At 34.5% G+C, this 24,055-nt stretch overlaps 1 protein-coding gene across 5 annotated transcripts in view; it reads right to left on the minus strand.

Annotated features, from left to right (window-relative positions):
- Nucleotides 1-24,055, minus strand: part of XRCC4 (X-ray repair cross complementing 4) — a 271,809-nt gene that overhangs the window by 235,890 nt on the left and 11,864 nt on the right. For all 5 annotated transcript variants that reach the window (XR_005832450.1, XM_008706368.2, XM_008706367.2 and 2 more), the window contains exons 2-3: nucleotides 23,892-24,040; nucleotides 17,214-17,389 (exon numbers count right to left, since the gene is read on the minus strand). Coding sequence is in view for 4 of the 5 variants with exons in the window: in XM_008706368.2 (XP_008704590.1) it covers nucleotides 17,214-17,389; nucleotides 23,892-24,030 (315 nt within the window). In the remaining variant the exon portion in view is untranslated. The remainder of the gene's footprint in view (nucleotides 1-17,213; nucleotides 17,390-23,891; nucleotides 24,041-24,055) is intronic.

The following is a 24,055-nucleotide window of genomic DNA, read 5'->3' on the forward strand; positions in this document are numbered from 1 at the left end:
AATACAGATGTGTGCACATATATGTGTAAGTATACATATATATTTGCTAGTTCTGCTAGTCTGCCGAGAGGACCCAGAGCAACGGCACCTCAGTAGCAATGAGCAAGCCTAGCACCCAGATATTGATTACAAGATGCAGTCTCAAATAAAATGAACTGTGGCTCTGGATAAAAGGCTGAGTCTATGGCTGGGGGTGGAAACACAAGATGACCCTAGTACATCCTGTGGTGCCAGAAAGCAAGGAAGGGCTCAAAGTAATGGAGACGTATTTAAAGACATAGTAGCCAAGTTGAGGAAGTTCCCAATGGCCAAATCCAGAACAATCTGAGCAACAAAATAAATAATGAGAGAAATTTAATCCATAGAAGAAAATAAATGTACTCATGAGAGTACATGCTGATATAAATAAATAAGTAAAAAAATAAATGGAGGAGAAGGTACAGCTTTACCTATGGTAGGAATCCAATTAATAAAGTAAAAAAATAATTAAAATGGAAAATCATAGTTAGGTATTTCATAGTAATAACTGTTGGAGGAAAAAAATCATCAAAGGATGTTAAAATTAGCGGGTAAAAGTATGATTTTTAAAAATAGGGTATTTGTATACTGCCAAAATATCACCACATACGATATCCATTAATAACAACAACAACAAAATACCAAGTTCACAATGGAGAAATCTGGCAGATACCACCTTAACCAAGTATTCAAAATTAACATCACCCATAGTAATATATATAGATATCATATACCTCCCAATAAGTTGCATTGAGAAGGGTACATCATCACTTCTATGGTATTCTTGTCAAAAATCCATAAACTCAACCTAACAATGAGAAAACATCAGAAAAACACAAACTGGGACATTCTACAAAATAACTGGCCAGTACTCTTCAGAAGTGTCAAAGTTATGAAAGACAAAGAATGAAGAAATTTTAGAGACTGTAAAAGATTAGTGAGACCATTTTATGCAATATAACACACTCAATTGTATTCTAGACCAGAAAAAGGACTTCAGTGGGTGCTATGGACAGAATGTTTCTGTCTTCCCTGTGCAGAATTCATTGAAGCCCGATCCCCCAACAATGTGAGTGTATTTAGAGGTGGAGCCTTTAAGAGGTCATTTGGTTTACAAATTGAGTTCACAAGGAAAGGATCCTCACGATGGGATTGGTTTCCTTAAAACAAGACACAGGAGCTGGCTCTGTCTCCACCACAGGAGCATAGGAGCAAGGTGTCAGCTAACCAGGAAGCAGGCCCTCGCCAAAAAATGGAATCCACTGGTACCTTTTTTTTTTTTTTTTTAAAGATTTTATTTATTTATTCGACAGAGACAGAGACAGCCAGCGAGAGAGGGAACACAAGCAGGGGAGTGGGAGAGGAAGAAGCAGGCTCACAGCAGAGGAGCCTGATGTGGGGCTCGATCCCATAACGCCGGGATCACGCCCTGAGCCGAAGGCAGACGCTTAACCGCTGTGCCACCCAGGCGCCCCAATCCGCTGGTACCTTGATCCTAGACTTCCCACCCTCTAGAACTATAAGAAATAAATTCCTAACTGTTTAAGCCACCTAGTCTATGGCATTTTGTTATGGAAGCCAAAGCAAACTAAGACAGTGGGGAAAAAATGGTGAAATTCAAATAACAGCTATAGATTACTATGTCAATATTAATTTCTTAATTTCTTAATTTTAATAATTTTATCATGGTTATGTAAAATGTGAATACTAGGGATGTAAGGTAAAAGGTATGCAAGAATTCTCTTTAGTATTTTTGCCACTTTTCTTACATTTAAAATTAAAGTGTTAAAAAAGAAAGCTGTCAAAAAATATAAATGACCAAGAACCATAACAAATCAGTAAAATATTATCATAACCCACAATTATGGTCCTAAGTCCCTATGGGCATATCCCTACTATTGGACTGGTTTTGGACCATCTGTAGCTAGAAATATCATATTCTCTCTAGGAGTTGTACAAATAAAGCAATTATTACAATGATATATTTTTTAAAAAATTCTTTTGTGTGGATGCTTCTAGTTTTGAATAAAACTTATTTACTATGTGGCCAATTTTAATTAATGTTATGTACTACGCCATAAATTCAACAAAGAAAACAGAAGCTCTGGGGCCACCAGTAAACTTACAACTTATAGAGTATACAGCATAACAATGACAAACATCTGTTTAACAAGGCTTCTCTGAGGTCAAGGGAGATCCAAGCTATGTCCAATTTTTTAGTCTCCAGATATATTAAAAGTCAAAACAAGGTTATAAAAATTGTACTGACATATTTAAATTGATGCTATTCCTAAAGTACTTCAAGCAGTATGGCTTGTATCATACAATTTTAAACTGGTATGAAAAAAGTCTACTATGACCACGTGTATAAATTCATTTACAGATAACATCACAAGTATATGCTTGAGGCCCTTCTGAATGCAAACATCAACTCAATGGCCTCCTGAGACAGGCCACATGGTATACCAATACACAGTTTACAAAACATTTGCACACACATCAATCTGAGTACCCACAACCATAAACCCTGTGAGTTAGCATTATTAGCCTATTTGAACTCGATTTTTTCATCATAAAATAAACATAAATGATTTGCTGAAACCCATATAATTAGAAATAGATTCAAGACTCAAACCAAGATCTTAAGTTATTTCCACCATGCTACATTTCCTCTCAACAGAAGGCCATCCCCAAAACATCTGGATCTGCTAGAATTTCAAGTTCAGTTAAGACATGGTCATTGACCTCAAGGAATTTATTGTATAATGGAAGAGACACTTATGTAAATAATTAATAACACTTACAAAGTGCCTTTTATAACTAAGACTGTCCTAAAAAAATGTACCCCCACACATACCCACATACTAATTTATTAAATCCCTACAACCACCCTATGGTTATGTATTAGTATTATCTACAAATTATAAAATAGAAATGAGGACAAACAATTCAATAAGCTGCCCACAGTCATACCTAGAAAGTAAAGGGCTGAGATTCAAATTAGGTAGTTGGGCTAAGTGTTTATCACTACTACGCAGTTGGACAATAAAATGTCCAGAATGGGTTACAGATGTGCAATAGGATTCTTATGGCTATGAACTGTTTCAGCAGTAATATTTTAAAGTACAAAAGTATAGGCATTCAAAAACATGCAACAGTTTTAACATCGTTTGAACAGTATTTCTCCCTCTATGAAATTCCTAAACTCAGTACTTTTTCGAGAAGGTACACAGATATCCTACATTGCATCTCTTCCAAACTTACCCACTGAAACACTGTAAGTGGTCTAATTATAATATTAGTTGTGATTTACTTATCAACAGTGAATATTTCTATTCTGCATCCATTTAAAGAATAATTGAGTTTTAATATCAATTTAATTAGCAATTATTTTCCACAATTTTTCCTGATAACAGAAAAGTATATGCCATCATTATCACCATCTGATTTTAGATGTTTCAGCTTCTATTGATTTTCTTAATTGGTTATTTACTTATTACTTCAGGACAATAATAATTAATGAAAATCTGATTCTTGACCGGATTTCATAACAAAAAGTAATGCCTGTTGAAGAAAACAAATAACTAAACATAATATAATTTATAAAGTGGACTACAGATCTTTATAGCTTCACAAAATCAATTTGTCGAAGTATGACTAATTTAAAATTTTTTCTATGCAATAATTTAAAACAGTATTAAGAATGTAGGTGACCTAAAAATATTTTGAAAATTTAAAATTCTGAAGTAAGACTCTCAAGGCCTATAATCACCTCAATCCTTCATAAATTTAATTTTAAGGGTTGATAACTTAATGACTATATGGCTTACTTTTTAAAGCTAGAAAGTCATGAGAATCAAAAAAAGTAACTAAATAACGAAGATGATCACAACTTTGACTCAGGTGCCCTAATGATTCTCTTACCTGAATGTTAATGTCGTAGGTACACGGAATGAAGCAACGATAACTAAAAGACTATGTCATCTTAACTAGAGGGGGAAAATTGTCTCAAATTTTTTAAGTTTCTGCAAGAACAAGATAAGCAACAAATCTAAGAGATAGATTATCACGACATGCAATCTAATTTAAGAAACTAACAATAAGATACTGTAATTGACAGACAAAGCTAAAAAGCCATACACAATCAGAGAATCCTTCATTTTACTACCCTGTGTAGAAATAATGGGGATTGGGTAAGGCTCTCAGAAGTATTTTACCTCAAGAGTGGTGTAAAATTAGACATAAAATAAATGTTCTGGTCCTCTAACAAAGCTTTAAAACCAAGACCCTAAGGATTACATAGTTTCCAAGTAACTTACCTATGTCCCAAAGCACGAGTTTACAGAAATACAAAATTATACATCACAAAATGAGATTCACAAAGTTTGGCACTCCAACCAAAGATTACTAGGAATGCAACAAAAAGGGAAATTGATATATAATGAGCAGAAAAATCTATCAAAACCTACCCGAAAAGAATAGATTGCAGAATTAGCAAACAAGGTCCTTAAAAGTTATTATAATCCTATTCCACATATTGAACAATGTAAAAGATTGAAAAATGCTAGGAGTTATGAAAGACATTTAAAAAATACAAATGAAATTTTGATGAAAATCACAATGTCTGATGAAACATGTGCTAAATGGAATTAATGATGCATGAGACATAGCAGAAGAAACAAGCAGTGAATATGAAGACAGAACAATGAAAAATATTCAAAATAGAAAACAGAAAAAAAGGGGGGAAAGCAAAGAGGATTAGTGAGCTATAGAACAAATTCAAGCAACATAATACACATGTACTTGTAGTCTCCAAACAAGGAGGAAGAGAAACAGAAAAACTATTTGAATAATGGTTAAAATTTTGCCAAATTGACTAAAAATACAAGTTAACAGATCAAAGAGGCTCAATAAAAAAAGAAAACTCACCAAGGCACATCATAATCACACTGCTTAAGGGCAATGATAAAGAGAAAAATCTCAGAAGCAGCTGGAGAAGCAAGGCACATTGCTTAAGTAGGAAATTATATTTTTAGGTACTGAAAGGGAAAAAAGGATCAACTTAGAATTTTATACCCAGTAAAAATATCTTTTAAAAAGAAGGGTGAAATACAGATCTGATAGAATGATCATAATCAAACCTGCACAAAAAGAAATATTAAAGTCCTTCTGATGGAAGGTAAATATTATAGGGAAATCTGAATCTACACAGAGGAATAAATTGGTTTGGAAGATGGAACTTTGTGGGTAAATATAAAAACCTTCTTCTTAAGAGTCACTTAAATACTTTAAAAAATTAACTCAGAATTCTGATTCTAGACAAGATGGAGGCAATTCATTATATCCCATTACTTTCACTAATTTCAACTAAGAACCCTGAAAAGATACTTATGGCAACTATGAAAAGATTCTCTAAGATTAAAAAAAGAAAGATTTAGTGGGGACCTTGGAATGTGAGGAAAGATTTGTCAGAGAGTTCCCTGATTGGTTTCGTTTTGTTGCCTTCTATGTATCCAGTCTGGATATCAGATAGGCCTGCAATAAGAAAACACCAATGAATGCAAATACACATACAAAAAGAAAAGCCACCTCTATCTGGCCAATGGAAGCAGGAAAGGGTAGCCATGAAGGACAAAAGCCTTTTGCCTAGAACCCTTCCCTGCCCCTTCTGATCCAGGCAAAGAACCCAGGAGAAGCTATGCTTATCCACATCCTTATCCCCATCTAGTACTAGAGAAAGGAAATTGTAGGTAGAACCTAGTTCACCATCTTCACTCTAACTTCTACCTAACTAACAAAGTAAAGTCCCTTCCTCTTCCAACTTGATACTGTGGCCATGGAAATCGTGAGCAGAAACTTATCATCCGGGGCGCTTGGGTGGCACAGCGGTTGAGCGTCTGCCTTCGGCTCAGGGCGTGATCCCGGCGTTATGGGATCGAGCCCCACATCGGGCTCCTCTGCTGTGAGCCTGCTTCTTCCTCTCCCACTCCCCCTGCTTGTGTTCCCTCTCTCGCTGGCTGTCTCTATCTCTGTCAAATAAATAAATAAAATCTTAAAAAAAAAAAAAAAGAAAGAAAGAAAGAAATTTATCATCCATTCTCACCCTATACTAATCAAAGGGCACTCCCTACTACCAAAGACATATACCACAACCAAGTGAGATGTATTATAGGAATACAAAGCAAAAGCTAAATCTTCATAATCCACCACATTAATAGTCTAAAAAAGAAAAGTAAAAAAGAAAGAAAGAAAGAAAGAAAGAAAGAAAGAAAGAAAGAAAGAAAAAAGGAAACTCATAGGACTACATCAACTGATACAGAAAAACCATTTAAGACAATCCAATACCTAGCCACAATAAAACCAATCAGTAAACTAGAAATAGAAGAATACTTCCATAACCTATGGGAGGCAAAAAGCAAAATAAATTACAACTAACATCATATCTAAGAGTGAAAGGTTGGTGCTTTCTCTCTAAAATGAGAAATAAGGATTTCTGTTAGAACCTAGAACAAATATGGCAATCAAGCAAGGTTGGAGGATATAAGATCAAGATAAAAAATAAGCTATATTTTTACACACTACTAATGAACCACTGGAAACTCAAATTAAAAAACAATACCACTTCTAATTGCTCCAAAAAAAATGAAACACCTAGAAATAAATCTGGGAGAACATGTAGTGAATCTGTGGGCAAATAACTAAAAATGCTCATGAAAGTTATCACATACTGTGTTCATGGACTGCAAGAATCAATTGGGATTTTTTGTAAATAGAGTAAAGCTGATTTTAAAAATGTATTTGGAAAGGCAAAATAACGAAATGACCTAAAACAATACTGAAAAAAAAAGAATACAGAGGGAGGAATCACACCCTCAATTTAAAGGCTTACAATGCAGCTACAGTAATTGAGACAATGTGGTGCTGGTGGAGGGATAGACACAGATCCATGAAAGAGGATACAGAGTTCAGAAACAGATCCACACAGGTATAGCCAATGACTTAATAAAAGTGCAAAAGCAATTCAATGAAGAAAGGAGTCTTTGCAACTAATGGTGTTACGTCAAGTGGACATTCATACCCAAGAAAATTAACCTCAACCTAAACCTCACACCCTATACAAAAATTAACTCAAAATGGAGCACAGACCTAAATTAAATATAAAACATAAAACTATGAAATGTTTTAAAGAAAAGATCAGAGAAAATCTTCTGGCCAGAGTTAGGTGAAGAATTCTTAGACATGACACCAAAAGCATAATCCATAAAAGAGAAAAAGTCCACAAATTGGACTTCACTAAAAATAAAAATTTTTGCTATACAAAAGAACCTATCAAAATGAACAGATCAGCAACAGACTAGAAGAAGATATTTGCAAGTCACATGTCTGACAAAGAAATATAATCCAACTAAAAAAATGAGTGAAATAGGATGCCTGGTTGGCTCAGTCGGTTAAGCACCTGCCTTTGGCTCAGGTCATAATCCCAGGGTCCTGGGATCGAGTCCCACATCAGGCTCCCTCCTCAGCAATGAGCCTGCTTCTCCCTCTGCCTGCCGCTCCCCCAGCTTGTGCGCTTTCTCTCTGACAAATAAATAAATAAAATCTTTGAGAAAAAAAAAAAGAGTGAAAGATTTGAACAGACACTTCACCAAGGGGGATATATAGATGGCAAATAAGGACACGAAAAGATATTCAACATCTTTATCCGTTAGGGAAATACAAATTAAAGCCACAAGAAGATACAGCATGCCTATCAGAATGGCTTACATAAAAAATATTGACAATACCAAGAGCTGGTAAGAATGTGGAACTTCCATTATGTTTCAGGTGGAAATGTAAAACAGTATAACCATTTTGCAAAAATTTAGCAGTTTCTTAAGATTTTTTAAATTTATTTGTCAGAGAGAGAGAGAGAGAGAAAGCATGCAAAAGCAAGGGAAATGGCAGGCAGAGGGAGAAGCAGGCTCCCTCCCTGCTGCTGCAGGACTCGATCCCAGGACTTTGGGATCATGACCTGAGCTGAAGACGAACGCTTAAATGACTGAGCGTGGGACACCCAGGCATCCCAGTTTAGCGGTTTCTAAATAAAATTAATCATATACTACCATACAACCCAGCACTCACAATCCTAAATATTTATCCTAGAGCAGGGATCAGCAAACTCCTTCTAAAAGGATCAAAAGTAAATATTTTAGCCATTACACACCAAAAGATCTCTACTGCAACTATTCAACTCTCCCATTGTAACACGAAAAGCAATATATAAATATATATTCAGACAATATATAAACAAATGGAAACGCTTATATATTTACCAAAATGCGTGGCCAATCTACAGGCTATAGTTGGCCAACCTTTGCACCAGAGAAATGAAACCTTATGCTCACACAGAAGGTTCTGTATGTACGTTCAAAGAAGCTTTGGAACAACCAAAAAGTGGAAACAACCCAAATGTTCTTGAGTCTGTAAATGGATAAACAAAGCATCAGCCATACAACAGACTACTAAGCAATAAATAAAAATGAATTAGTGATACATGCAAACAACTCAGATCTATCTCAAGGGCATTATGCTCCATGGAAAAGGAAGTCAATCTATAAAAGTTACATACTGTACGATTCCATTAATACAACATTCTTGAAATGACAAAACCACAATGATGAAGAACAGACAAGCAGCTGCTGGGAGTTACACTGGAGAGAGGGTATGACCATAAAGGTATAGCATGAGGGAATGAAGGGGTTTCTTTGTGATAATGGAACAGTTCTGTATGATGATTGTGGTGGTGATTACATGAATCCATTCATATAAAAAAATTCATATATCAAAATGTTTAACCATAAGCACACAAAAACGAAACAAAACACAACACAACAACAAAAACAAAACAAAACACAGTGCTTGTAAAAACTGGTAAAATCTGTATAAGGTCTATTTTTTAGTCAATAATATTATACCAATGTCAATTTCTTGCTTTTCCTAATGTACTATGGTTATGATTGATATCATTGGGAAAGCATGGTAAAGGGTACCCTGAAACTCTGTATTATTTTTGAAACTTTTTGTTAAGTTTAAAATTATTTAAAAATGATTTTTAAAAGTTAACCTTTAAAGGTTAAAAGCTAAAAATAAAAATAATAACAAAACGTTATAGAGTTTATACATATATATGTAAGTAAAATGAATGACCACAGTAGCATAACACCTAGGAGAGGTGAAATGCAGGTATATTGTTGTAAGATTCTTTTTGTTGTTGTTGTTGTAAGATTCTTAAACTATCTGTGAAGCAGTATCACTTTAAGGTAGATCGTGATAAGGTAAAGATGTATGCTATAAACCCTAGAGCACGAACTAAAATAGCATAAAAATTAGCTAAATAAGCCAATCAAAGACAGAAATTGGACAAGCTGAATTTAAAAAAGCAAAATCCATTTGTATGTTTCTTAAAAGAAACCCAATTTAAATAAAGACAAAAACAGTCAAAAGCAAAAGGAAGGAAAAAGACCATGCTAACTCCTATCAAAAAATAAATTAAAAAAGAGTAGGATTCTATGGACTCTGGGACACAAACTGAGGGCTTCAGAGGGGAGGGGGTGGGGGACTGGGATAGGCTGGTGATGGTATTAAGGAGGGCATGTATTGCATGGTGCACTGGGTGTTACACGCAAACAATGAATCATGGAACACTATATCAAAAACTAAGGATGTATTGTATGGTGACTAATATAACATAATAAAAAATTAAAAAAAAAGAATAGGATTGCTAATATATAAAGTAGATTTCAGATCAAAAAATATTAAGAGTGTGAAGGTCACTTCAAGTGATAAAGGGGTCAAATCACCAAGAGGACATGACAAACCTTAATGCTTCGCATCTTATAACAAAAATTTAAAACACATAAAGGGCAACTTGATAGTACTTCAAGAAGTAAACAAATCCATAATTGCAGCTGTAGATTTGAACACACTCTCAGTCATTGGTAGAAGAGATAAATAGGAAATAAGTTGGGGCACCTGGGTGGCTTACTTGGTTTAAGCATCCAACTCTTGGTTTTAGCTCGGCTCATGATCTCAGGGTTGTTAGATCTAGCCCCACCTTCAGCTCCATGCTCAGTGTGAAGTCTGCTTGAGATTCTTTCCTCCTCCTCTCCCTTCTACTTTGCTCCTCCCGCCCGCCCCCTGCCCTCATCCCACTCTCTTTCTAAAATAAATAAATAAATAAAATCTAACAGGAAAAGAAAAGAAGCAAGAATACAGAAAACTTGAACAAGATTAACCAACTTGGGGGCGCCTGGGTGGCACAGCGGTTAAGCGTCTGCCTTCGGCTCAGGGCGTGATCCCGGCGTTATGGGATCGAGCCCCACATCAGGCTACTCTGCTATGAGCCTGCTTGTTCCTCTCCCACTCCCCCTGCTTGTGTTCCCTCTCTCGCTGGCTGTCTCTATCTCTGTCAAATAAATAAATAAAATCTTTAAAAAAAAAAAAAAGAAAAAGATTAACCAACTTGATCTGACATTTAAAGAACAATCCACCTAACAACAGCAGAATCTTTCTTTCAAGTACAATCAGACCAATGAACAAGAGAGACCATATTCAGGGCCTTACTACAAACCCAAATAAACTCAGAAGGTTTCAAGTCATATAAAATTTTCTAACAACAAGGACCTAAATTAAAAACCAGTAACAGAAAAATATCTGGAAAAAATTAGAACTAAATTACAAACTTCCAAATAATACATAAGTGAAAAATAAAATCAAAAGGGAAATTAGAAAGTACTTTGTTAAACTAAATTAAAAAAAAAAAAACAAAACAAAACATGAGATACCAAAATTTGTGAAATGCTGTTAAAGCAGCACTTGGAAGAAAAGTTGGATCCTAAAATGCCTATATTAATAAAAAGAAAGGTCTCAAATCAATGACCTAAGCTTCCATTTCAGAATGATAAACTGATAAAAGATTTACAAAACCTACACTTCGAAAACTCTAAACAGCTGCTGAGTGATTAAGGAATATTAAATCAGTATTTCCCAACTTTGGTACTAATGATGTTTTGGGTCAGAGACTTCTTTGTTGTAGAAAGCCTGTTCCTGTGCACTGCAGGGTGTCTAGCAGCATCTCTAAGGATGCCAGTCACAGCTGCTAACTGTAAAAATCAAAAATGTCTCCAGATATTGCCAAATGTCCCTGGTAGAGCAAAATCTCCCCTGGTTGAGACCACTGACTAAATAAATGGAGAGACAGATCTTGTTCATAAGACAGAAGACTCAATATTGTTAAGATGTCAAGTCTGTCGATTCAAAGCATTCCAAATCAAGACTTCAAAAAAGTTAATGGTAGATATGATGAATTGATTATAAATCTCACAAGAAAATCTGAAGTATACAAAAAATCCAAAACAACTTTGAAAAAGAACAAAGTTGAAGGACTTATACTACCTGATTTCAAAATTTATTATAAACCTAAGTATTCAAAACAGTTTGGGGTTGGGACAGAGCTTTACTCATAGGAAACCAGAACTGGCAACCATCCATCTATCCACCAGAATGTGAATGTGGTATATTTGTACCATGGAACACTACTCAGCAATCAAAAAAAATGAATTGCTGATACATAACACATTTTGATGAAGCTCAAAAATATTATACTATATAAAGTTACACGTGAGAGTACATACTGTATGGTTCCATTTATATGAAATTCTAAAACAGGCAAAGCTAATCTATAGTGACAGAGAACAGTTCAGTGGTTGCCTGGGGCTTTGGAGGGTGGGCAGCGTTGGGGGAGGAAAGGCAGTAAGACTGACTGAAAAGAGGCATGAAGGGATTCTCTGGAGTAATGAAAACTGTATTTAACACAGGATACATTTTATCACATGTACATTACACATTACACCTCAACAAATTAAAAAAAAATTGTTTTGGATTTTTAGGACAGTGGCCTAGATTCTATCCTATCTAACTTACCACCTCTGCTTTCCTTAAGAACTTGCTTAGGCCTTCAGCCTCTGTTCCTCACACATAAACAGTGACAATGCCAGGTCCACAGGGTGAAGTGAAAGTACATGTTAAAGGAGATTAACTGAAAAGTAAGAAGCAAATACTCGTATTATTAACACTCAAAAGTCCTTCTAGAGCATGGTTTTTACATGTTATTTTCTACTTCTGTCTTTCTTTCCTGCACTATCATGGAGTAACTGAAAAAACTAAAATATAATCACTTTGAAATGTTCTTTTAAAAGAAGAAAACATTTTAAATCAAAGCTGAGCAATATGAAGCAAGCAAAAGCAAAAGTTCTCAAAGATTAAATAGTATAGCTAAAAATTAATAATTTTCTTAAAGTAAAAATTCTAATGTCTTTTCTATGGCTTAACTAGAGAGTATATACTTTGAGCAGGATTTCTGTACCACTTACATTACTGATTTAGTTCCCACATTCCAAAGAGGTCAGGAAATTATATAAAAATGGCAGATGTATACAAATATTTCTATTACAGAAATAAAAATACTATTTTTTTTCAGGCATTCAAACAACACATTTGCAACCCATACTCCCACAAACCTGAAAGCCATTGCTATTTTTGACAAAGTCTTTCGCAAAGTATCATAATAAATGCTCAAATTCTGATACTTCATCTGGAAATACCCATTTGAATTCAAAGTCCCCAAACCACAGGGACACATGGTAATAATAAAGGATTTTGGACTAGTGTTTTTACAAACAACTTTGGCTGCTTTTGGCTAACTTATTTGACCTCATTTTTATATATCTGAGAATGAAAATTAAATTACTGTAGGGAAGTTGTTTGAACTTGGAATGCATTTTTTTACTTAAAAAGTTACAATATATAGCAAGATACAAACTAGCCTGTTCCTCACTATATATTGCAACATTTTTTTTATTTTTTATAATATTTTTTTATTATATTATGTTAGTCACCATACAGTACACCCCTGGTTTTTGATGCAAAGTTCGATGATTCAGTAGTTGCGTATAACACCCCGTGCACCATGCAATACGTGCCCTCCTTACTACCCATCACCAGCCTATCCCATTCCCCCACCCCCCTCCCCTCTGAAGCCCTCAGTTTGTTTCTCAGAGTCCATAGTCTCTCATGCTTCATTCCCCCTTCTGATTACCCCCCTTTCTTTATCCCTTTCTTCTCCTACCGATCTTCCTAGTTCTTATGTTCCATAGATGAGAAAAACCATATGATAATTGTCTTTCAACATATAATAACTGTCTTGCAACATTTTTGGAACTAAAATATGACAAAACAATTATTTGTAAGGAAAATACTACAGAAACACCCCTGTAACAATAAAAGTGAACCCTTCTAAATGACGTTTCAATCTCTCTTAAATGTTATCATGCAGAGATTGCTAGTTGTCCTTCAGTATCTCTCCTTCCCCTTTTACACAGTAATGGATGTTTCTGGGCACAGGATACAGCTTAAGATTCCCCTGCAGCTAGGTGAAGCTTTGTGACTTAATGCTGGACAATGGGATGTAAGCAAAAGTAATGTATGCAATTTTAGGTGATGCCCTTAAAGAAAATGTGCATGCTCTTTATCTTCTCCTTAACTCAGTCCTCTTGCCCAAAAGGTGAACATACGGTGAAGCTAAAGCTAGAGCAGTCTTCTTGGATCGTGAGATAAAAACTGCCTGTTAAAAATGGCAAAGCAACATGATTAGGGAAGCCTGGGCCTCCAACATCATAAAACCATCATACTAACCCAAGACTGCCTATTTGGATTTTTAAATCAGAAAAATTGGCCTCTGTCGTACTTAAGTTGTCAAATATTCAGCCTAAACTGTATCCCAGTTTCTCATGGAAGGGGCAAGGGAGACAAAGGAAAAGGAAATGAAAATAGACTTTATTTTTTTTTAAGATTTTATTTATTTATGAAAATAGACTTTAATTCTAACAGAGGCCTGTAGCCAATTCTCGTGTGTGTGTGTGTAGGTGTGTGTTTATGTGTGTGTGTATCATGTTTATTTTTCTTCAAAACTCATAGATTTCCTTCATTTGGGCTACTTTTAGAAATATAAGACTAGTATGTTAAATGACCTGGAATGAACCCAAGAAATCACTTTAAAACTCGAGAGATGAGAAAACAGAGGTATGAGCAAGCAAATAATGAGCCCAAGGTTATGCTTTTCCAAAAATTATTAGGTGTTTTTTTTTTTGGCTCATAAATAATTTTTTTTCTGAAGAAACAGATCAAGTTATAAAAGCAAAAAAGGAAAACATTATTAGAATGTATTGTTTGCATGACAAAGAATACACTGCAAAATCAGTATGAGTTGTGAATGGCAGAGAAAAAGTAGTGACACAAAATGTATGAATAATCTCCTGAATGGCGCTACTTACAGCAGAGACATAATGAATTCTAAATGCTTGCACCAGAGTATGTTTTCATCTAGAATAATGAGAGCACTGGTGATGGGGCAGGAAGGGTCCCAGAGGTTTGCCCCATATGAAAAAAAAGAGTTAATGTCTTGCTGGTCATTCCTTATTCCAATGAGAATTAAGCTACAATAAAAAAAAAAAAACAAACCTATGTCGTCTATAAAGAAAAACTAATTAGAGTATAAATGAATTGTTGGGTGTTATGAGCTCAAAAGCAATCTCATGAAAATTATGTACATGCTCCCTCCAAAAAATGTGTAACATATACCTTATGCATTAAGTATTTCATTGCTTTGGATAGACACTCTAATAAAACATAAGGTCGTATTTCTAAAAACCCAGGTCTTTTTGAGTACAAAAATCAGTAGTTAATTCCTTTAAAAAAGTTTTTTTTTTTTTTTTTTAAGTAAGTTCTACGCCCAACGTGGGGCTTGAACTCACAACCCAAGATCAAGAATCACATGTTCGGCCAGCTGGATGCCTCTATTAACTTTATATAAATTCCAAGTAAGTCTTATATGACCTGAATACTCGAAATGTTCAAATTATACAGTGATCTCCAATGCAGAATTAAAAACATAAAACTTCTTGAAATGATGGCAACAAATGCCTAAAAACCATGATTCTGAGAGGTATGAATCTGGTAGTAAATGTACATAGGACTCATAGAAAATTCTTTGCCATGGCCGAGTAACCTCATGTCAACAAACAACAGAATTCACTACAACTTTCTGAATTGAATCTATGTTCATTCTTCCCTTTTTTTCTAAGTACAAGAGGTCATTTTTGGCAACAATCAGATGTCTGTGTCATCAAGGAAAAGATTACAAATTCCTTTTAAATTTTTAGGTCATCCAAAGCACTATAAGCCTTAAAAGCATTCTGCCATGTTTCCAATTGTCTGCATATTTTTGCCAGCAGATGAATTTGCAAGATATTGTCACTCTGAAATTCAATCTGCAGAAGCACATCCTGAGGCACTGGAAGACTCCCACAGCAGTTTGGCCAAATGAACTTGTGATTTTCATCTGCACCCATAAGACTGACTACAGCACCACAAAGTGAAAGTTTTCTTTCATTCAAATATCCAAAAATACCCCTCAAGTAAGTCACGTCATGAATGAACTCGTCCAACTGTCCTGAGAATAGCATTTCTTTCTCTCACAAGCAAATGTAATAGATGATAAACAAGGAGGGAGCTATCTAAACTGCAGTGTAGTGCTTTAAGACATATCCTTGAAGGAACCAATGCACTTCTGCATTACTGGGGATCTCTTATTCTGTTTCCTTCTTGAGAAAGCCTGTTGAACAGGTAGCGAGTAGTTCGTGATTCTGACTCAATAAAGTTATGTTCGGGGTGGTAAGCAAGTATCTTTTCGGATAATTGTCAGTTTTCAATGCTGATTCATGCCAAGCCAATTGTAAAAGACGTAGGTCATGAATACTTGAAGTTCTTTCTTCACAAAAGCAGCAAAATCAGATGTACTGCCAAACATGGTAAGTACTCATCCAACCCCGAGGCAGCAAACCCCCTGTCAGTCATTACATACAAATGCTTATTGAATGGGAAATGGTGTAACTCCCAATTTGACAATGATCTGCTTCGAAATATTAAAAGAAACACTCAGCAGTTTTAGAGTACATAACATCATCTGATTGTGCTTCGGCCATAGGAAAGAACGCTTTGTGATAAATAACCAAATTTCAGCAGCCAGTTCAAACCTTTCTTAACCCGTTCTAAATTATCATTTTAAGGACCTTGGCATATTGAAACTTACATAAATTGGCAGGTAAGTGGAAAAAGTATGTATCCTCTAAACAGAAATAATTACTGAAACCAGTCTCTCTGTATTATTCTCTATAGGTTAACATACATTTCAAAATAATGATTCCATCTGTTGCTTTACGTGTTTCTCTAATTGGTGAAATCCCTTTAATCATTCTGAATTAAAGAGTCATTTTCAAGGAATTTTTTAAACTCAGTTTAGTTCCAGCACAAATTGTCAATGACTGTCTCTAACCTTAATGTGCTAAAGATTTCCCTCCCTTTCCTCTACTAAAGACCTCATATCAGAATATAAACCACTGGCAAAAACAAATAATTCAATCTCTAATTATCCCATAAACTTGGTTAAAATATACAAACAGTACATTTTGATAAATATTTTTGATACATAAACCACCCACCTTGATCTGAATTGGTATCAGAACTGAACAGGACAAGTAGCAGATATCCTTGTCTGTAAAAACCTGAGTTGAATGTTATTTCTATTTTAGTATTTCTAGGTCTGATATATAAATAAAATACCTTAATGCCTAATGATATGTCTTACTACACTTAACTATCTCATTCTATAATTCTGAATACATTCTAATAAAGTAGAGAATGAGTTATAATTATTAAGTACTCAATGGTAAATATATTATCTTCTTTCTTAAAATCAGTATTTCCCAAAACTTATTAAAATAAACCCTGTCTCATGGCCTGAAGTTTCTGACCCCACTTGGCAGAACTGCTCATGCATGTAATTACCTCTGTAATACTTATTTTTAAAGCATTAAAAACTAAATACATTTTCTAATAATTACTTTTCACAATTAATTAGTATGAAGCATTTAATGACTGTAACGTTGAATGAAGAAGCATTCTTCCAACTTGAAAACCTAGTACTTTTAACACTTCTATTTCCCAGATAGTCTGGGAATAATAAGCTAGTTATTTAGATAATTCCTCAATAAGTGCCCTGACATTTTACCACTTACATTATTATGGACCATGTTACTTACTGAAACATCTTTCAAGTTTTTCTCAAAGGAGAAATTACAAGACTCTCTGGAAAAATCAAATTTGTATGCATCAGCTGGTCCTCCTCCTGATATCAATGCTTTTCTCAGTTCATCAACATATTTCTCTTTTTCCAATGCCATGTCATCAGCTTCTTGGGAAATCTCTGACTCAGAAACTATGGGAAACATTAATAAAAAATTTTGAAATGAAAAATAAATTTCTAAACATGAGTATATATTTATTTACCTGTTGCTACTAATTTATCACTTATGTAACAGAAATTTAAACAAAAGGTAAAACCAATCCCTATACCACACATTTTTAAGTCAAATTATACCTTTTAACTGAACTAGCAATTTTTGAGAAACACATTAATTTAGTCTCAAATCTCATCTGAAAAACATTAGACTCCTTGCATTTTTTTTCTCTGCCCTCGGATGAAACACATGCATTGTAAATTACTAGAAAAACTACCATCTTATATACGTGCTCCTAGGTCAAAGCCAGATAAATTATTTCTTATAATGATTAATAAGTTCAGTATTTTAAAACGTCTTTCTTCCTTGCCTCAATTTATTAAAGAGATTAAATAGTCTATAGTCTACTTCTCATTCACATGTGCTGAGTCGAATTAAAGTAAAAATGGAGTTCATTCTTCTCATCTCATTATGTGCCAAAAAATAAAGAAGGAGGATGAAGGTAGGTGATGAGGAACAAAAGAGAAGGGAATTAATATTTATTGAGTGTCGCCTGTTTGACACACATTATATTACAGATCTGACTTCCAGTTCTCTCATCTAGGTATACTGAAAGCTGATGCTTTACTCATCTACAGAGATTTTTACTTCAACAATTATATTCTCAATTCTAGATAGATACTCTTTCTTTTTCATAATATCCTGTTCTTGCCACACCCTTCCTTTAAATATTTGAAGGCTTTAAACATATATAAGATCTCTTTCAGATCAGTCTTTATGCATGGTTCCTGGAGTATTAATTCCATTTCTACCGCTGACACATTCTCATTCTGTTTTTTCTCTTTCATGCTTTGCAGTGTTTGAATAAGGCTCTCCTCTAGCCAGAGTATCATCTGCTCTGGGCAATACAGCTGGCTTTGAATCAAGGTTGCTAGTTTACCTTTCTGGGAGTCGCAACAGGTTTCAACAGCTCTGGACCAGTTTTGAAAGTTAATTTCTTAACTTGGTTTTTACACTTGAAGCAAAGAGTTCAACCTTAAATCCCTCATCCCTCATCCATACATAACACAGACTTAGGGTTCTGATTTTTGTCCAGACTTTTATCCACTCATAGCTCTTAGTGTCTAGTTTGATTTTATGCTGCATCTTCAAACCAGAGAGCAGTCTTTTGTTTTTGTTTTGACTTTTTTTTTTTTTTTAAAGATTTTTTTAATTTATTTGACAGAGATAGAGACAGCCAGCGAGAGAGGGAACACAAGCAGGGGGAGTGGGAGAGGAAGAAGCAGGCTCACAGCGGAGGAGCCCGATGTGGGGCCCGATCCCATAACGCCAGGATCACGCCCTGAGCTGAAGGCAGACGCTTAACCGCTGTGCCACCCAGGCGCCCCTTGTTTTGACTTTTTTTAAGATGATTTCATTAACAAGATACCTTTCAGTTTCCTTTCTTTACACTGAGGGCTCAGTTCCAGTTGCTTAAGAGGCCTGCAGTCTCAACATTCCAACCCACTTAGGTACTACACAGTCATTTAGACATATATCTAGCTCAGATATATAGTTCCATGAACCTAGAGTTAAGCTTTAGTTCCCATTAACCACTTTGGTTTTCAGATACCTTTTCACAGATGGCACCTGGGGAGTTCCCTTTCTTACATTCAAAAGCTGCAATGGGTCTGTTTGCTTTTAAAATTACAAGACTTAATCTAACATTTGTTTGGAATGTGTGCATGTGGTTGGGTGGTTTCCTGTGTCAATTCAGGCTAGTACAATGATGAAAGTCTCATGTGGTTCTATACTTTTATGTGTAAAGGTTACATTCATCTATTTTATTCCTTATAATATTCAAAGATGTTTCAAATGATAAAATTGATGCTCAGATCAAGTAAACGGTCTACGGTCATGGAGTAGATTAAGTGGTCAAACTCGGATTCATACTTATGGTCTCTTGGTTGGTTGGTTTTGTGGTGAGGCAAATATGGGACACTGGAAAAACTATTTCCTTCCATGGCATTAAAAAAACACATTAGTAGGACATACTACAGAAATCAATGAAAGCTTGACTAAAGAATCCCTAAAAATATAACACAGATTTTCATACCTTTGGTCTGTGTGCTGTCAAGTATGCCTGGAAGCACCATGACAGGCAAAGAGGAAGAGAATTTTGAAACATATCCATATATTTTTCATTATTCAATTTTGGTCATTTCTGATAGTAATATGAATCTCAACACAGATGTCAAAAAGAGGTAAGAAGAAAAACTTTTATGTTCTTCATGTGATTTTACAGCTTCTAAAATCCTTTCATATATTTTCTCTGTCTCTGAAGCAGATGCATATTTAAGATGCTCACCACTATCAAATCTATTTATCAAATCTATTATCTTTCAGTTACCCTATTAGCCCCTCTAAAAAAAAAAAAAAAAAGAAAAGAAACAAACAAAAACAAAAATAAGAAAACTAATGCTTCCTAGTTAAGGAATAATTTTGTATTTTGTGTTGGGTAATTTTGAAGAGTTATAAATACCTAAGAAGAGAAAATATTTCACAGAGAAATAGGAAATAAATCTGTAGAACCATGTTTAATCCAACTACAGAAAACACAAAAGAGGGCGCCTGGGTTGGTTCAGTGGGTTAAGCATCTGCCTTTGGCTCAGGTCATGATTCTGGGGATCTGGGATCAAGCCCTGAGTTTGGCTCCCTGCTTAGTGGGGAGTCTGTTTCTCCCTCTCCTTGCTACTCATGCTCTCTCTCAAATAAATAAATAAAATCTTTTAAAAAAAAGAAAGAATGAATGAAAACACACAAGAAATAAAGTATGCCTATTGAAAAAACATCCCTTGAAAAGCATTCTATATGACATTAAAACGAAAAGATACATATCTGAAAATATTTTATAGAATTTATTGGTTCGATTCACTTATTTAAAACAATGCTTACTCAGCACGTACTATGTGCTAGGTACTATTCTAGGCACCAAGGATACAAAAGTTTAAGACAGAAATTCCAGCCTCATGCAGCCTAATTCAAGTGCTGACATCTTAGATATTCTCTTACGTTACCCCATCTGTGAACGCTGTTCTATTATTATGGAATATTTCATTTTTGAGAGAGAAAAAAAACATGAAAAAAATTTTTCTGTTTATACTTCCCCTTTAAAAACTGTGAGAAAAAAATTAAGAAAAAAAATTTACTAGAATATTTCCATTAACAGTAAATGTGAAATTTTTACTGTCTATTTAGAACTTCAGTCCTAGAAAAACAACTTGGTCACCAGTTTTGAATTTTGTGCTAAGAACATCTGGAAGAAGCACAGCTGTAAGCATTCACTGCTCCAAAAACTTTGGTGACCAGAAATAAAAAGCCATGGAAATAATAAAATTCAGCAAGGATACAGCTGAACCACATAATAATAGCATAAAAAGTGAGCAGGCCAACATGACCAAAACCAAGGAATTATTCTCAGACACATAGGATCCAAGAAAGCATCATTTTAACACTATTTGTGGGTAGATGAAGATGTAAGTAAGGAAAGAAGATTTTTTTCTTTTGGGTCTTTATGGATAATGAATGGAAGACTGTGCATAGCCTAAGTTCGTGTTGGTGCTTTGAAGACAGCCTTATCATCCCATTAGAGATCTTGTTGGTATCACATCATGGACCTCCTTTATTGCATTTATTAAAAATCCTTTTTCCCCTGAACTCTGTCACATAATCTCCATATAGGTCACCAAATATCAATGTTTAGAACAAATATAAATGAATATAATTACTTGATAATAAATTTATTGATAAAGTATACTTTTCAATGAACTACTCCAGAGATGGGTGATACAAGATTCTTACTGCTGACTGATAAAACTTATAAAGGTCACATAACAGTCATCAATCCTTAACCTACTTTGTGACTTAACTCTGTGATACAATTCTCTATAATGTTGAAGTGATGATAGACCACATGATAATTAGACCTCAAAACATTCATTAGATAAAACATTACTAATGGAAAAGAAATCAGTGAATTTAGTGTGTGGGAGATTAAAAGGAACCCCACATCCTTTTAATTTTACTCAAATGAAAAGAGAAAAAAAATTATCCAAATTGAAGGTTGCAGCAATCAAAAAGTTGTACAAAAAAACAGGATGAGGTATAGGAAGGAAATCCATTTTCATTTTTCAATTATGTAATTGTTTCAATGTTCTTAATCATGTTATTGTCTATCTATAAAGTGCCAAACCAAATCATACTCATGTAGTAAGCCTCAACTAACCATGGAAACAATGTTATATTATTTGGTTTGATATTTTGTCCCTGAAATTTATACAAGAAAATAGAAATGAATAATGAAAGATATATAAAGCATTTGTGAAATTCAAAACTTTAGTATCTTTGAAAATAAAACCACCATATATGGTACACTATAAAATTTGCTGTTTGAAAGCCTGGTTAGTAAGCAAGCCAAATTTTAATAATACAACAAAGGATATGGAAGTCTTCTATAACATTTTTCTCACACTATTCAGTAGCTAAAAAACAAATGGCAAAGCATACTATATTTCTGACCAATGCCAACAAGAAATAAATATGACACTGGAGTTCTAATTCTAAAATAAATGGTTCACTTTCTTTTTTCCTAGGATGTTTTATATATTTGAGGCATCCTTTCAAAGAATATCTGTTGAGCATATAGGTCCCAGGCACTGGTCTAGATACTTATAAAAAATGAGTGACAGACAAATCAGATGCATTCCTTGCTCCTAACGAATCTAGGAAAACAATATTGATAATAATAATATTAAGAACCACTGCCAGCACATTTTTTATGACATACACAAATTGTTCCATAAATGTAAATTCAGCTTAAATTTCTGGTTAAATCAAGATTTAAGAGTTAATCAGTATATTCTTTTATTCCCAATCCTTAATGATAAAAAAAAAAAATTTAAACAACATATTATTGTTCTTTGCTTTGGTGAATGAGGTTTACTAACTTAGAATGTAATATTTTCTTTGGTAATTAAGGCTTTTAAAGTATCTCAGGGTCATCTGTCTAATCATAATTCATTATACACAATAAGCCATTTGTCAGTCGGGAACATCTAAGTTATAAGTAACAGTATTCCTTACATACGAGCAACCACTTCACTTAGGACCTGCCTCCTGGGCTGTTCGGTTGAAACTGCTCTTCTCTCCAGCCAATGGCATTAACCTACTGCCATTATCTTCAGCCCTGTGCACCCCCTCTTCCAAAACAGAGCTATTGCCACCTGGGTACACTAGCATACACAGAGCTAACCTGAAAAATTCTCTTCCACTCCTACATGGCAACAACCAAGCAAAAACTGTTTTCTCTTACACAGAAGTTTACAGCTTTAATAGATACCATAATAGGTACTGCAAACATTTTCCTTGAAATTACTTTACTTTATTAATACTTACATCAGCATTCCTTGCTCTCTGTCATAAAAGAAGAGTTTTTTTAAAAAACCCTGCAAGTTTAAATTCAGTTTGACTGTACTGTGTAACAGCATTTGTAACATCCAAGAAAGAAACAAAACTTCACCATGTAATTTTAAAAGATATAATAATTACAGTAACAAGTTTTAGGGAAAGATTTCTAAATTAATAGAATATATAAATGGTATGTAAATTCACATGAGAGAATTATTTTGCCTAAAACATTATTTATAACATAACTCTAGAAATGACTGTTGCATAACTGTAGAAATAGTTTTTCAAATCTTTGTAGAAATAGTTTCTCAAATCTTTGAAAAAATACTTTAGAAGAGTATGGAAACTTCACTATATGAGCAAAACATAATTCTATATATTTTCACTTTATACCTGCCATGTTCCATAAATAATTTCAGGGCCATTAGACTTTTTAAAAGATCACTGCCGAAGACGCAAAAAATTTAGTCTATTTCATGAAATAATAGCCAAAATCCCACATGAGGGTTTGAACCTTGGTTTATAAAATCTCTAGTACCGTTTTGTTTTTGCTACAAATGTAATACCTGTTCACTAGAAAATAATTCAAACAATATAAGTGTATAAAATAAAAAGAAAATCACCAGTACCGCACTCCACCAAGCTAACACAATCCCTTGGCCCAGCCAACCCACCTCCTTATGCCTCCCAATATTTCCCTGGGGTCCTGAAAAAAAATACATGTATAAAGTACTATTTATGTTTTGTATAAAGAGATCATTTAAAAACCCTGACCAACCCCAAGTACTAAGACTCAACTAGTAACCAGAATTTGCTGGGGCGCATGCTTCTTTCTCTATCCTTCTATTAATTATAGAAACTGGCATTAAATATTATAAATCTATGTGTAAATTAGACAGCAGTAACAAGTACAGCAATCATGTTAATTTTACCCAGAATCTACTAAAGAAATACCTTAATTTGAAGTGTCACTGAGGACTGAAGAACAGCACATTACCGAAATTTTACTTTTAAAAAATTTGCTGTGAATATTACCTGTCCCGGTCCACGCTGACTGACCATCAGTAAGTGTAATAACAAAACCAGATCCTAGTGTTTTCTCCCAAGCCACTTGTAGAAAATGAATTATGTCAGGTTCGGAAGCAAGACAGATTCTGCTTACTTTTCTCTCCATTTCTGGTCACCTGTTGTAAAAGAAT

The sequence above is a fragment of the Ursus maritimus genome, unplaced genomic scaffold (assembly GCF_017311325.1).
Source record: "Ursus maritimus isolate PB19 unplaced genomic scaffold, ASM1731132v1 scaffold_5, whole genome shotgun sequence".
NCBI classification, from domain to species: Eukaryota; Metazoa; Chordata; class Mammalia; order Carnivora; family Ursidae; genus Ursus; species Ursus maritimus.